Source organism: Nestor notabilis, unplaced genomic scaffold, assembly GCF_000696875.1.
Source record: "Nestor notabilis isolate BGI_N333 unplaced genomic scaffold, ASM69687v1 scaffold5872, whole genome shotgun sequence".
In the NCBI taxonomy this organism is placed as follows: Eukaryota; Metazoa; Chordata; class Aves; order Psittaciformes; family Psittacidae; genus Nestor; species Nestor notabilis.
In genome coordinates, this window is record NW_009917869.1 from 19,324 (window position 1) to 33,747 (window position 14,424).

Sequence of the window (14,424 nt, forward strand, 5' to 3'; positions counted from 1 at the left end):
TTCTCTTAAATCATTCAATTGAGAAAAAAACCCCTTTTTTTTAATAAGTTATTAGCTATACAGTTAGTTAATGCTTATAGAGAAATGTTTTGCTTTTATCTCCTATTTTGTTTTTTCAGTTTGTTACTCCTTTCCTTTCCTGGCTATAATTGCTGTTTCGTTGTGTGTTTTGCCTTTAATTCCATTGCATTTCATTCAAATAGGGCACATGCTTTCTTAAACAAGTCCATGACAATGTTTACTGCTGTTGACAAGAACTGTCTGGTGTATGTTACAAAAATATGCTCAACATTAGGCATGTGTATAACTTCATCCTTGTTATTAATAATACGAGTATGGTTGTTTTGTGTTTATTTACAATTTCCCTACTGCTTTTTTAGCATCTTTTGTGTAGGATTGTTCATAGTTGCAGTTGTTCGTAAGTTGCAGCAAAGGTATTTAAAACTGTATGGCTGCTCAAGGAAAACACTTGCCACTATTCTTATCTAAGCACAAGTAAAATATATTTAAACTATTTACCTTCAAATACAAAGATTTTCTGAAGTTGATCTTTTTGAACAGTGATGAAATATTTATGTTAAATTGTAGTGGCTACTGGCAGCTTACCTAAAGGAAAGAAGCCCAATTACTGTTAGCAATACCACGGGGCTCACATTTACAGTAATAAACCTGTAACTCCTTGTCCCATTTTTCCAAGTTTGTAAGGATATATAAAAGCTTGTTAGAGAGAAGAAAGAGTGGGAGAAAGGTTGAACTGTTGCTGAATAGTAAACTTGCGAAAATGGTGTCAAAGACACCTACCAACTAGTGGATTGTCAGGAATCTGGTGCAGTAAAGTCCTCTGGGGCCATGTTGTTTTCAGGCCACTTGCCTGAAAACTTGGCTGGTTTTCCAAAGATGAGGCACCTGTGTGACTTACCTAGTTTGGGTTTTTGTTCCTAGAGGATAAGTGTGAAGCCTAAATTGGTTCCATATTTAGAAAAGCAGAAGAAATATGCCAGTTGGGATGTGTTTCCAGCTTCAGGGTCTGGAATGAGCTCAGAACAAGCATGGCTCTGTAGGAGCACAATGTCTCTGTTTCGGATAGTTTGCATATCATATTATATTTCCATTGGTTTTGCTTTTTGGTATTGATACATGAATGAGTGGTTAATTACCTACTTTTAAATGTTGATAACTGTAATTTTAGTCTCTTCATGCTTTAATGGTATGTCAGTGTCACAGTTCTTTTGCAGGCTTGAGAAGGTGTTTTGGTTGGGCGTTGCCGAATGGGGTGGCAAGCAGAGGAGAAGTGGTTTTCCCAGATATCACAGGAGTGATACTGAACAAATGCTTTCCATGAGTATGAATTTCTCATGGAACTCCAGAAAATGTGTTTACTGTTTACCTACAGTTTTTAATTGTTGTAATAATCTAATGGATATATGTTTTGATTGAGAGCACTCAGGCTCTGCCAAGAAGTATTGTTACAAAGAGGTAGTACCTCCCAAAAAGCCCTGGGAAAAGCCCTCTGAATCAGAGAGGAATTGTTTTGGTGGAGGAATACATTACAGAGTCTCATAGCAAGATCCAGCCCCTTTACGTCCTTCCTGTGTGCCTTGCTAGGAGAGGAGGAGGAGGATGGAGCTGGACTCACTCCTACTTTTGTTGCTGTCTGAGTTCATTTGTCTGCAGAGGAAAGATCTGTTTGGGTAGTTCCTGCTACAACCTGCTCCCTGGGCTGGGCTGGGCTTGCCTGAGGGAGCCAGGAAATAAATGCCTCTGCAGGGACTGGATATAACGGAAACATATAAATTATCCCTCAGATCTGAGCTAGTAAAACAATCCCTTCTCTTAAAGGGCTAATGTATAGCTTCTAGGTTGCTGCGTAGGTGAGCCTATTTCGCATGCACAAAGAAGCAGATAGAGATCAAGTTCGTACATGTTTCTGAAGCTCTGTTTCACATTTCTGAGTTTTACCAATTGCTACAGAACATAATAATCCAAAATAGAATAGACTACACTATTTCAGTTGGAAGAGACTTAGAACGATCATCTAGCCCAACTGCATGACCAATTCAGGGCTGACCAAAAGTTAAAGCATGTTATTAAGGGCATTGTCCAAATGCCTCTTAAACACTGACAGGCTTAGGGCATCAACTACCTCTTTAGGAAGCTTGTTCCAGTGTTTGACCAAAGTAGTTGTGGCACTGAAATTTTGTTTTATTTACAATATATATATTTTTTCAACACTTTGTATATTATTCTTTCCAGGCTGTTCTTATATGGCCTAGGACACCCTAAGTGGTGGGTTTTGCTTTGGGTTTTTTTTCCTTATAATAAAGTCCTCTGCATCAGTCTCTTCCCAAGACCTTCATGTGACAAATGCTAGGGTGTATCATTCTTGGGAGAAATTTCTGGCCCAAAGCTCTTCAATGTGTTGAGCAAAGTTGTGGAGAACATGTACAGTCATTACTAGTAAGACTGGCAGCTCTCAATAAACCAGCATATTGCCTGTGTGCAGAGCTGCTTAGCATGGTGAAGTCAATGCCCCTGAGTGACCTGCATCTAAATGCAGCTAAAGGCAAGGTCATACATCCAAAAACAGAGTGCAAAGAATTAAATAAGCTGGCAGACCTTTTCCTCATTTCCTCTTCCTCCTTCTTCACCCTGGAAGGCTGCATTTTGGTCTGGCTTGGAAGCTGGATGAATCCTTTTGCCTTTTCCAGCTGCAGAGTCTGGAGGAAGTTCACAGCATCCATCACTTTCTCCAAGTATTTTTCTACCTGTGAGTTTTCTAGAATGGACTGCAGGTGATCTTTCTTTGAAGAAAAAAAAATAGTTAAATAGTTCTGGTAACAAAGTTGGCTTCACACAGAGGAAGCTTTAACAGCGTGCTGAGTACAGTGCTGTATTACTGCACCTTGTTTCACAGCTGTGAAAAAGGATAGGAAAGCACCCTTGATGTGTGCATAGATGTACACAGACACGCCTCTTGTGGCAGCAATAAAAGCATCCTCAGAGTTCAGTGGTATTTTTGTTTTCACATATGTAATGGAGGGAAGTGCAAGTGATTTTAACACTGGGAAAGACTTATCTGCCAAATAAATGTATTTTGCCAGCAAATGGATTGTGGGTGCATCTCTCCCCATCAGTCACATCTGTTTGTGATACTGTTTAGCTGCATTACAGGATCTTTGTTTTAATTACTGCATATGTATATATAAGGATGTAGGTTATATGTATGCTACATACGCAACTTATCTAATAATTATATTAACTGTACAAAAACTTCATAGAAATCTAAAAGAAGATTTTGCTCATGTAGGGAAGGATTGATCGCACATCGTATGAGGTTCTTCCTTCTGTCCTGTGACTGCATTTCCTTAGCAGCATATGGATCTCGAATGCTTTTGTTGGAAGTATCACTTTACATTCAGAACTGGCATTAAAGAGATGTAATTCAGCACTAAAGGAAGACTGTGTTGAAGGAAGAAATGCTTAAACACAGGCGAAGATAGGTTCTGCCATGTGTAGATCTGAAGCCAGGGTGAAGGCTGTAGCTCAGAGGAGAAGATGAAGGGAGACAGAAGGGCTGATGTGTTATGGAAAAAGAGCTGTCCTGTGAGAGGGCAGGCAGCAGGGTGGCTGCCACAGGGCATGGCTGCGCAAGGCAAGTGTTGTGCAAAGTAGTGGAGGGACAGCAAGTGATGAATGTAGGGGTGAACTCCAGCAGTAGTAGGCTGCAATTGTGAAAGATTTTCAGGAGATGAGAAGGGAAGATGACATAACTGCACTAAGGGTATTTTGGAGAGGAGTAGGTGGGAAGAAAAATGATAGTAGAGCAGAAGGCATTTGTGGTGGACTGAACAGCAAACTGATGCATGTTTTAGTAGTGACAGCAAGGATGAAGATGATGGAATTGAGCAACATGAAATGAGGACATCTGAAAATAGAATGGAAATGATGACAGGAGCTTGACCTTTGAGAAATAACCTTTTCTGATGCCAGGTGTGGTAACCATACAGCATAAAAAAAGGTGTAGATTTTTTGTAGTGTGAAAGTTACTTTCTCTGTTATCTTTGACTCCTTTCTAGTAATACAGGGTTTAACCCTCTTTTTGGATCACATGGGATTTTCAAAATGAATCGCTTAATTGCTTGGCCACGTACAAGCTAGCTTCGTTCTGTACAATCTTTGGTTAAATTACCAAATTTCTTCTTTTGGAAGGTTGAAAGGAGTGGATTATGAAAAGCTTTTCTTTTATCTTATGTTACATGAGCTTTCCACTCTGTCTTTTTCCCCTCTTTTTTCCTTAACCCATTGTAAGTCAAGGAGTTAAGAAATTCTCCCTCATGCCTGTATGTTATGCAGTCTGATCAGTTCAAGACGTTCCTCTGTCCTTACTGATTCTAAGTTAACATTTAAAAAAAAGGAGCGGTATACAATTTGAGCTTGATTTTCCCATCTCCCCCTAAAGTTAGGCTTAAGAAATCATAAATATTACTATAAAAATTCTCCCTTGCTTCACATAGTTAGTGCATAGAAAACACAAAAGTTGTTGGACTGTGTAGTCCCCTCAGTCTTAGGGGTCCAGAGGATATAGAGGTGGTTTGGGAGTTGTGGCCACAAGTGCCTGTGTGGAAGAAATTCTGCTGCATTTCTGTGTACCTCGCTGTTGTCAGTTAGGCACCCATGAGAGCAGACTGTGGAATGTCTTCAGAGTCTTACCCTGTTCTGATTTCCCCCAAATAGCCATCCATATTTGTACGGAACAGATGGAAACGGCTATTCACAACTAATATAGAAAGATTAAAAAAATTTAAATATTCGGGATATAACAATGCAAATCCCAAAGAGAAATAGGAGAAAACACTTGGCAGTTATAATAAAACTTTAGGCTGCTAAAAAGAGGTGCATTATCTGTTTCTGGGGAAGTCAGGCATGTTTACTCTTGATACTGGACTCCTAATGTTGTTTACATCTGTCCTTACAGGAACAAACCTATTTAAGGAAGATTTTGTGCCTGAAACTAGCCTTTGCCTGTTTACCCATAGTTCAAAAGACCTGCCTGTATTTAAGAGGAAAACAAATGCAGGATCTGCATTGTTACAAGTGCCCAGAAAGATGTCCTTGGGGAATGAAGGCGAAGATGCTATGTGTAGGGGGCAGCAAGACTCTCACTGCAGTAAAATGTATGTTTGCCATATAATGAACAGGGAAGTAGCCGAATGCTTTTCAGGGTGGTCAGGGGCATAACTGCAGTTTTCAACAACAGAAATTTCTGTGCTACTGAGTTGTGCTTTGGTTTTTACCAGACTTGTTTATGGAGCTGGTGGAGTCAGTGCTGTGGTAACTGTTTTGAACTGAGGCAAGGCAGGCATTGCTTGGACGCGTGAATGGCTGAATCTTCTTTAGTGTGTTTTCCAGAAAACTCCATTTCTGCCAGATGTTGGGGCAGTTCTGTCTTAGAACAACTGCGGCAGCTGTTTGGAGCACGGTGGAGCACACTGTCCTCCTTTCCAAGAAAATGCAACTTCATCTAAATGTCGTCTTTCAGACGTCAGACATTTGTTATTGTTTGTTGCTTCTGAGATCCCTTTCCTGTTCCTTTGTGAAGCTATTGTATGACAGATTTTTCTTGGCTGGTTGCTGTATATTTACTGTAAAGAAACCCACAGGCAGATACCTGGTAACTAGTATTCTGTGAAACCAGTGTAGTCAGTTGTAGAATTAAATCAGAGCTTTTGTTTTGTAAAATTGATTCTAAGATAATTTCAAGCACTTTTGATTTCTTTTTTTTAACACAGTGGGTTCACTGACTCACTTATTCTGATGTATTTCAAATAAAAAGCTAGTTATATTTGTGTGAGTCAGGATGAAAAGAATTAGTTGAAAGACATTCTATAAAAGGTTGTTTTTTGTTGTTTTTGTTTTTGTTTTTTTTTAAATCACCTTTGCTTATGCAGCATGAAAGTAGTATTACTTTCTAAGTGGAAGTAGAAAACTGCGGATTTGTGATTTGGATCACAGCCTCTGTATAGTATTGTAGAAGAGGTTATAATAAATTTACATCTGAGATATATTGGTAAGTTTGGAGATGAGAAATTTACTCTGTGTTTCTGAAAGCCCTTTCATTTTTCAGGGACAGGTGACTATACATGCAAAATTTGACAAAGACATTTACCTCCCAGAGGATGCTGAGTTTTACTTTGTTTACGATGGATCCCTGAAGAGGCATGTAATGTTTGCAGAGCGAGTTAGTGACAACGCTCTTCGGTCTATTGTTCCAGGTTAGTGTTCCTGTTCACATTCTTCCTCTTTTTGCTATGCCCTACCCCCATTTCAGAGCTAGGCACAACTTGACAATTTGATACAACTCCGTTTTATGGCTCTGTAATGGAGGAAATACAGGAATTGAATGATGGCCTTTAAGGATCCAGGCTGAGTTTGGCTGACTATAGGTATTCCTGCCTTTCGTAGCAATGCACACCAGCACAGTATCAGGTGTAGACAGTGTTACTGGGCTTGCACAGTTGGGTGTTCATTAAAGCGCAATCTTCGGGGATGGCATAATTTTCAGTGTGAATTAATTCTATTCCACAACTGTTTGCCTCCAGGCATCCTAACACCTGTAAAAGTAATGTTTTTGTCTGAGCCTTCCCTGGGTGCAGCAGCCAGCCTGGCTTCCAAGGCCCTTGTGGTGGAGACATGTGGTGCTTGGAGCTCAGCTTGAGCTGTAAACAGCACAGAGGTGTCCGTGAAACAGTTCCAGCGGTGCCTTTCCGCAGGTGGGGTATTTGTGTTGCCTCCCAGCTGGCCCTCTGCCTTGGTGTTGTCTCGCTCATGGATGTAACATAAACCCTGTTTGTCACCTTTATTGTGTGCTTTGTGACCTTTTCATTTGTATGAGTAGGCGGCTATAGACATGATGTACCTATGCAATAGGATCTGCTTGTTATTTTTTCCTGTTTTCTAAACCTGATTTAGAGACAGAAATAACTGCTGAGTATAAAAAGGGAGTTTGCTGCTGTTACATAGTGGCTCCTTTGATCCTGTGAATGATAAATGATTGTCATGGATTACAACTGGAGAAAATTGAATGCTAGGCTTATTCCAGGATAGCAAAGTTTTGTGGGTTTTTGGTTTGTTTTTTTTTAAGAGGCCTGAAATGACACTGTTAAATGATTGCTTCTGAGCTAGGAATAAAAACAGGAGGCTGCAAGCAACACTTAATCCTCTGCCTCGTCCCAGTAGACGCCATTAACAGATGAAAATAAAGTGTGAGGTTAAAATACAGCCCTGCTGATGTTAGTGTTGTTTCATAGTGGCCAAATTAAACATAAGGGAACACAGAGCACTTTAAAAACAGCTGCAGATGTGGTAAGTACGTGCTTCCTTCTTCAGTTACTAGATTGCATATATACTTGTAGTCATTCAGGGATATTTTTTGAAATTTAGATTTGCACCCACAGTATGTCAGGATCAGCTCTCCTGTGAGAGGTACAGCTTGCATCTCTCAGATGCATGATATCCACCATCACTTAGATGGCAAAGGTGCACAAGATGGCACAAGGCACTTAGGTGGCACAAGGTGCTTCCTTTGGACTTCGAGGGTCACAACTATAAGTCTGAGAGTTGATACAGCATTTTATCAAGCCTGCCAAAAGCATGAATCATGCATTAGTTAAAAGCTTCTAGGTTTTGGCCTACATGGAGACACCAAGTAGGTAAAAAATCGGCATTAAATATATATATTACTCAGAGTCTGTGTTGCAGGCCGCTCTGCCACTCTTTTCATGAGTATCTAATTTTTCTTAATTCTTATCCAAGAACCATCAGGGTTTTGATTTTATACTGACATGGTTCCTGATCAGGATTTTATACTGATATGGTTACCTCTTCTTTCCACTGTTGTTAAAGAACTTTCACCTAGAAAGCCTGGTCCTTGATTTAAGTATGTCAGTATAATTGGGAGGACTGGCAGTTCACAGTCTAGTCGAGTCCAAGTTCATCACCAGAAATGGTTGGTGGATGCCCTACAACAAATAGATGTAATTAGAGGAAAGAATAACATAATGATGGGTAAGTAGTCACAGCTCCTAGAGGCAGGAGGGAATGAGATAAAACTAAGGCATTTTCTGAACATAGGTATTGTTAGTGAATAATTGCATTATAATTACAGGCCATGGATGCCAAGAAGCAGTTGCTGTCTCTGTGTTAATGTACACAAGGGGATACTCACCTGTGGTCCTTGGCAGCTGTCCCGTCAGTTACAGGGAGAATCTGTCTTGCAAGTTGTCTCGCTTTCTGGTTGATCACGCAGAATGTGTCACTGCTGCTAGTCATGAGCTGTTGCTGGATAAATTTGGGCTAAGGAAAAAAGATCTGCAGTCCCTGGATAACGATTTAATGATGGCTGTTGCTTATGAAGACTTGCCATCGACCTGGAACATCCTCGGAAGCTGCTCAGAAGGTGGTAAGGTTTTATTTTCAGTTGGAAAGCTTTTAACAGTGGTTTCGTTCACAGTTCAGAGCAGGGTGTCTCACTATTTTATCCCAGGTTCTCAACCCCTGTGTTTTGTTTTGTGGTTAAGATGAAAAATGGTTCGAGAGGGGCAGTCAGAGATTTGGTTTGTGCCCAGAGGTTTAAAGAGGCTAATAATGGTTATTGTAACTCAGTCTTCCCAGAAGCTTTTTGTGCCTTCAGTCTATGTGAATGCAGTTCTTTATTTATAGACTTTGCCTTTTCAAGATTAAAGACCTGTCTGTTTAAAAAAAGCAAGAACTGTAGCAGTGAAGTATTGCTGCCATGTTTCCAACCAAGTGAGATATTTTGATTGCACAGACAAAAAGGAGATGGTCATAAAACAGAAGAATGTGTTACTGTAGGCATTGTGATGTACAGAGTTAACAAAATTTTTAGCATGGTTCTGTCAGTATTTATGCTTTATGACTATAATCGTTCTTTGGGGAGAATATCATTAAGCAAGCTTTGTGGCTTTTATTTTATTGTAGAGGAAGTGGGATGGAAATATACATGAAACTTTACATTAGGCCATGCTGTTGAAAATTTTGTAACAAAATCGGGTGAAATTTTCCTGGTTTCAGGTTTGACTGCAAACACAAAACTGTAGTTAGGTTTTTCTGAATAGTATAATTTTTTTTGCAGACCCACCTGATTTATAGTTGAGGTTGGAAACTGTTAAACTTGATGGCTTCATATGTTTTTCATTGAAAATTTGGTACTTTTGGCTGTTTTCCCTTCAGCACTTTAAATCGCTAGAAGTTGGAGGACAGGCAGTTTCCATGTGAGCCAAACTGAAAGGGAGATTCATGCAAGCTTCTGGGAAGTAAAACCACAGCATTTAGCCCATTTCTTTGGGTGAGGGCTTTCTTCCCTTCTTAAATCTTCCTAATTCTTAATGACAGATAGCTTGAAATCTGCTACTGCCTTCTTCAGGAGAAGGATGGGTTTTGTCTGTCTGTTGTAAACAGCTCTTTCAAGAGATGTAAAAACAAATACCATGTCTCATTCAAATACTGGCTAGACAGGAGAGAAAAAAAAAGACTGTTACTTGTTTTGTTTTGATGTGTAGTAAATATTTGTTCATGTTATTCAGCTGCTGGAATGGCTGCTGGATCTTAGCAATGAAGACCTTGATTCAAAGCCTGAAGAAATCAGCTATAGTTTTGTTCACAGACTTGGCTAAGCTTTTCGTCAAAACCAGCTGAAGCCCAGTGCAGAAGCATCAGCAGGATAACAATGGTACTGAGAGATGCTTTGGCAAAGCCACCTGGGTACCTACTTGCTTGAAACCTGGGGAAGTTTATGCTGGGTGTGTTGTGGGCCCAGAGGTTTGGAGATCAACTCAGCTGGTACCAGACTGCTATGCAAATAGCAAAATTCCTTAATTTTTAGTTATGTTAATTGTTAATTTTCAGATGTGCTGCAACATTTGTATGGAAAAGAGTATGTTGCCCTCATGATACTTTTATAGAAGTGGCATTTTTATGTTTCTGTGTTTTTTCCAGTCTTTGTTCACTTTTCAGATTTAAATATTATACATAAACAAAATTTGAATACAGCAAAAAAGCAGGGATGTGTGCTTCAGTCACTGCACAAAGTCTCTGTGAAGGTTTGAAATGTTACACTAACATGCTACGTTAGTGATTGCCTCACGGGCACTGTTGCACTGAAGAGGCGACATCTCCCTTTGTACCTCAGTTACTTCTCTTAAATGAAGCTATGTGCTTTCCTTGTTTCTGAATAAAAGAAAACCTAATTTGAATTTGTGGGGCTTCATAGCCACAGCGAGGAGCTCCCAGTGCAGTGCAGTCCTGCCTGGGCTGTGATTACTGGCCACCTTTCTTGAGTGGGGAGCTTCTGAAAGCTTTCTGGACAGGTTGTCCTTCAGCCCGAGGGAGGTCACTCATTCCCTTGGGCTTGGGCTGGGCCTGATATTTTTGGTGTCCTCTAAGCATTTTGTATTTTTTTTTTTTTTTTTTTGGCTCCTGTATCCTTTCTCTCTCCTTTCTGAAAACATAGTTTTGATTCTTCTTTCATACAGCTGTGTTTATTTATTTGATTCTTCTTTCTACAGCCATATTCTTCTTTCACCTGACTCTAAGAAGCACTGACTCTTGTTGCTTCCTCATGCTGTCCCCATCACTGTGTTTTTGTCCCCAAAGCCAAGAAGCCAAGCATAGTTGAGAAAGCCCTGTGCATGCATATGAAGGAGAGGGAAGGACAAGGGGGATGGACTAGGGCAGGAGGGCTTCAGATCTCAGCACAGTTGAAAAGAGGAGGAGATTGTCTTCCACCATGAGGTGATCAAGAGTTGTCCCAGCACTCCATTTCTTCCCCATGTTCCGAAAGATCAAAATGGATGGGAAAGAGAGACTTTATAAGGATTTAGAAAGAGATGAGACTTTCTTGCCCTAGCTGCTGTACCTGCAACTCTTTGCTCTAAAGGTCTGATGGTGTCTTGACACGTGACTTTTAGTATTGTGTTGTGAAAGATGTGGGTGCTATCATCCTTTACTAGTTAGGACCTCATGCTTGTGAGATTCTGTCCATTTTCAGAGCTGCTGGGCTATTTTTACTGGAAAAAAATTACTTTTGAGTGACACATGGCTTGAGAAAATTATTGCACCATCTGGTGTTCTGGACCTCATTCATTTTTATGAAGATTTGGAGACATACGGGTTGATGGAAAGATAGAAGAATAATTTATTCACAGGAGTTTTGATATTCAGAAAAAGTGTTTGTATTCCCTTTATAAGGTATAAAAAGGATTGGATAGAGAGAGGCTGGATTGTCTAGGACACCTTGCAAATAATTGAGGAATTTGGTGCAGTTGTACAGGTCAGGACTTGTTAGCCACATTGTTTAAAGTTCAACAAAAGAAACAGGAAAGCATGAACCTTTCAGTAATCCTCACTTGTAGTGCGTGCCTGTGTGACAACCATGTCAGGGGCTGCTCACTCACATGAACTGGCTGGATGTTGAGATCACCTGGCCCACAAGCAGTTTGCTGCTAGATTAAACTGGGAACCCAATAGATGTGCTATGCTCAGACATTTATTTGTTGGTGGGTTTGAAGAAAGGGGAAGGAGGGTTAGTGAGGTGGGAGTGGGAGAAGCTGATTTCTTTTTATTGCAGCTTCATAAAGGATATTTTCCTTTTGAAAACTGTATTATTCGATTTATGGAGATAATTAGTGTTAAATATTAAGCCAAATAACTTGTTAGAGCTGCTTAAAAAAATAAAAAAAAAATTCTTCCAACAGTTTTTCAGTTTACTAAGAAAAAGAAGAAAGATGGAGTGGTTTAATATGGAAAAGCAAAATGCTTCCAAGTAAACTTTCCTCTCTTAGTACCATCAAGTTAGGGAAGTCTTTTAGGAGTGTCAGCCCCCAGGGACCATCAGACATAGGTTCTTCATCTGCCTTGAAACTTTTTTGACACACTCAGACTTACACTCTTTGGCTGTTAGAGAGGGAGCACATGCACCAGAGCCATCTGCCTTACGTTCAGGAGGCTGAGGGCATCTCTGTTTCTGGTTGTTTTATGGACATTGCTGGGAGTGTGAGTGCAGGTTGTCTGGGTGATTTGGGTGTGCTGGTAATCAAATAAGAACATTTGCTGCTGGTTTTGCCACTATTAATTATTTTAAAGAGGAAGAGTGCTTTTTTAGGTTTAAGGCTATCAGCAGAAGAAATAAAATTATGACCTGAATTAGGAAAATTAATTGTGGATCATAGGGAAATATGTGTACTTGTTTAATTCCCTTTTGTGAAGAAGGAGAATTTCATTTTATTTCATAAATGCTTCATAATTCTTTTCTAGGATTGGGTCTTGTGGCATGAACTGAAGTACCCAACCTTGCTGCTTTATACTCTGTCTTTAGGGAATACTCTAACACTTTCTGTGGCATTTTTGACTTTGCTGCCCTCTCCCTGCCCTTTTCTTTGTAAATCCTGGTACTGTTTCCACTTGGTGTTAAACACATTCCAAAAAAAAAGCTACAGCAGTTTAAACGTGGCTGATGCATGTTGTATTTTTGATGTAAATTAAATACTATCTCTGTCTTTTCCTCAGTTGGAATTTTAGATTTCTTTTTTCCTGCAGAAGGAAAGGGAGAGGGTGGAAAAATCCTTGTTCTCATTCATGGAATTAGGAAAACACTGGGAACAGCAGATAGATATTTCTAGTTCTGGTAAGATTTGTGAGGAGAGGTATTATTTTTTTGGCAGTTTAGGAGGTTAGAGAAACAGACACATCTTTTGCCCTGTAGGAGTTTGCTGCTTTGGAAACTGCATGGGGCAGAGGAAAAACAGTAAAGTCTAGTGAAACTTCACCTGACCATGTAGATGGTAGCACCATGCACAGCCTTTATTGCATGGGGCTAGTGGATGGGAGCCTTCTCTAGCCTTCCTGCTGCTAAAACTGCTGCAAGACTCCTTACAGTCCACCCTTGAGGTGGAGCTTAGCCTTCCCCCATTTCCTTCTCTTCTAAAGCAGCATTGATGCCAGCCTCCGGCTGTTGGTAAAGGTCTGATGAATAGGGGAACTAATTAAAGGGGGATGTGCCAGATATTAAGTAAGTGGAAAGGGGAGATGTCATCACAGCCCTGCCCTCAGATGGGCTGTCATGCACCTGACTGTGCATCACAGCCACTGTCTATTCACAAAACCACTTGTGTGTGTTTTTGCAGCAATGAGGTGCACTGAGGACGGCTTTATAAACAATCTCATACCTAATGGAAAAACGGAAAAATGAAAAGCAGTGGATAAAAGTATGAAGCCAGGAAAAAATGGAATTTGTCAGCCAGTTTTGATGTCTCCCCCTGCTTTTCAAGTCACAAGTCTTGAGGTTTTTAGTCTCCTTCCAGGAAATGAATGAGATTCATAGCCCAGAAAGGGCTTAGTCATTTCTGTCAGAGAGAAATACTTGTTTTCAGTTTATTGTTTTGGACACAGGAAAGGATTCAGGTGCAGGGAAGAACAAAAGGATTTATTTAATGTTTAAAACAGACTGTGTTTGGCTCAGCGCTGTGTAAGTCAAACAGAGTGTTTTGGATGGAAAATCAGGATGGGATGCAAAACAACGTCCTGATGGTGCGTATCTATTACAGCACCACCTGCCTTGCAGTAGCTGACCCTGTATGAATAAGACGTCTTTCAAATCTTAGGAACTGTAGGGTTTTGTCTTGATGGAAATGGAAATGGTGTTTTTTGCCATTTAAATATGAAGATGTTGGAGAAGCCTTATGTTTTCCTTTTTCCATATCTTCTTCCTGTTTGCCACTGAATGCAGTTGAACTGATGATGTTTTTTCACATTTTTTAAATTCTTGATGGTTTTCTTTTTGTCGCTGTGGGTTTTTTTTTTTTTTTTCCTTCTTTTCCAACCCATTGTTGCCACATTTGAAATCTACCTCAAGGGAAGGAGAAAGAAAAGTGAAAAGTGTGGGAAAATGCCTTTGTTCTGTCACGGTGAAAAGCTATAAGAGGAGGTTGGTGAACTGAAAATTGTTCTTAAAAGTGCTCAAAATGAGTTATTTCAGAATGTTAGCCTTTTTTTAGTGCAGATATTTTCTTTTTAGGGTGTCTATTTAAAAAACTTAATATCAGTCATCATCTCTTTTTAATATTGCACAATTTGGATGGAAGAGGTCCTTGGAGGTGGCCTGGTCCTACCCTCCTCTAGCTTCAAAGTTGGATTCAAGTTTGAGCACCTCCAAGGATGGACAGTTTGTAACCTCTCTGGGTGACCTGTCCCAGTGTTTGACCAGACTTGCGGTGAAAAAGACTTTTCTTGTATTGAAAGAGAATCCTTTCACCTTCACAATTTGTACTTCAGATTTTAGTATCATGAAGCTATTAGTAATTGCTTTATGTCATCAGCTTCTGCTCACTCCTGGGCAAGCCAGGTGGGAGT

The 14,424-nt window shown here is 40.0% G+C and overlaps 1 protein-coding gene across 1 annotated transcript in view; it reads left to right on the forward strand.

The window, feature by feature from the left end:
• Window positions 1-6,124: 6,124 nt before the first annotated feature.
• Window positions 6,125-14,424, forward strand: part of ARHGEF28 (Rho guanine nucleotide exchange factor (GEF) 28) — a gene marked incomplete at both ends in the record, with an annotated part of 93,409 nt that continues 85,109 nt past the window's right edge. The window contains 2 exons of the mRNA XM_010009442.1: window positions 6,125-6,272; window positions 8,165-8,458. Coding sequence (XP_010007744.1) covers window positions 6,125-6,272; window positions 8,165-8,458 — 442 coding nt within the window. The remainder of the gene's footprint in view (window positions 6,273-8,164; window positions 8,459-14,424) is intronic.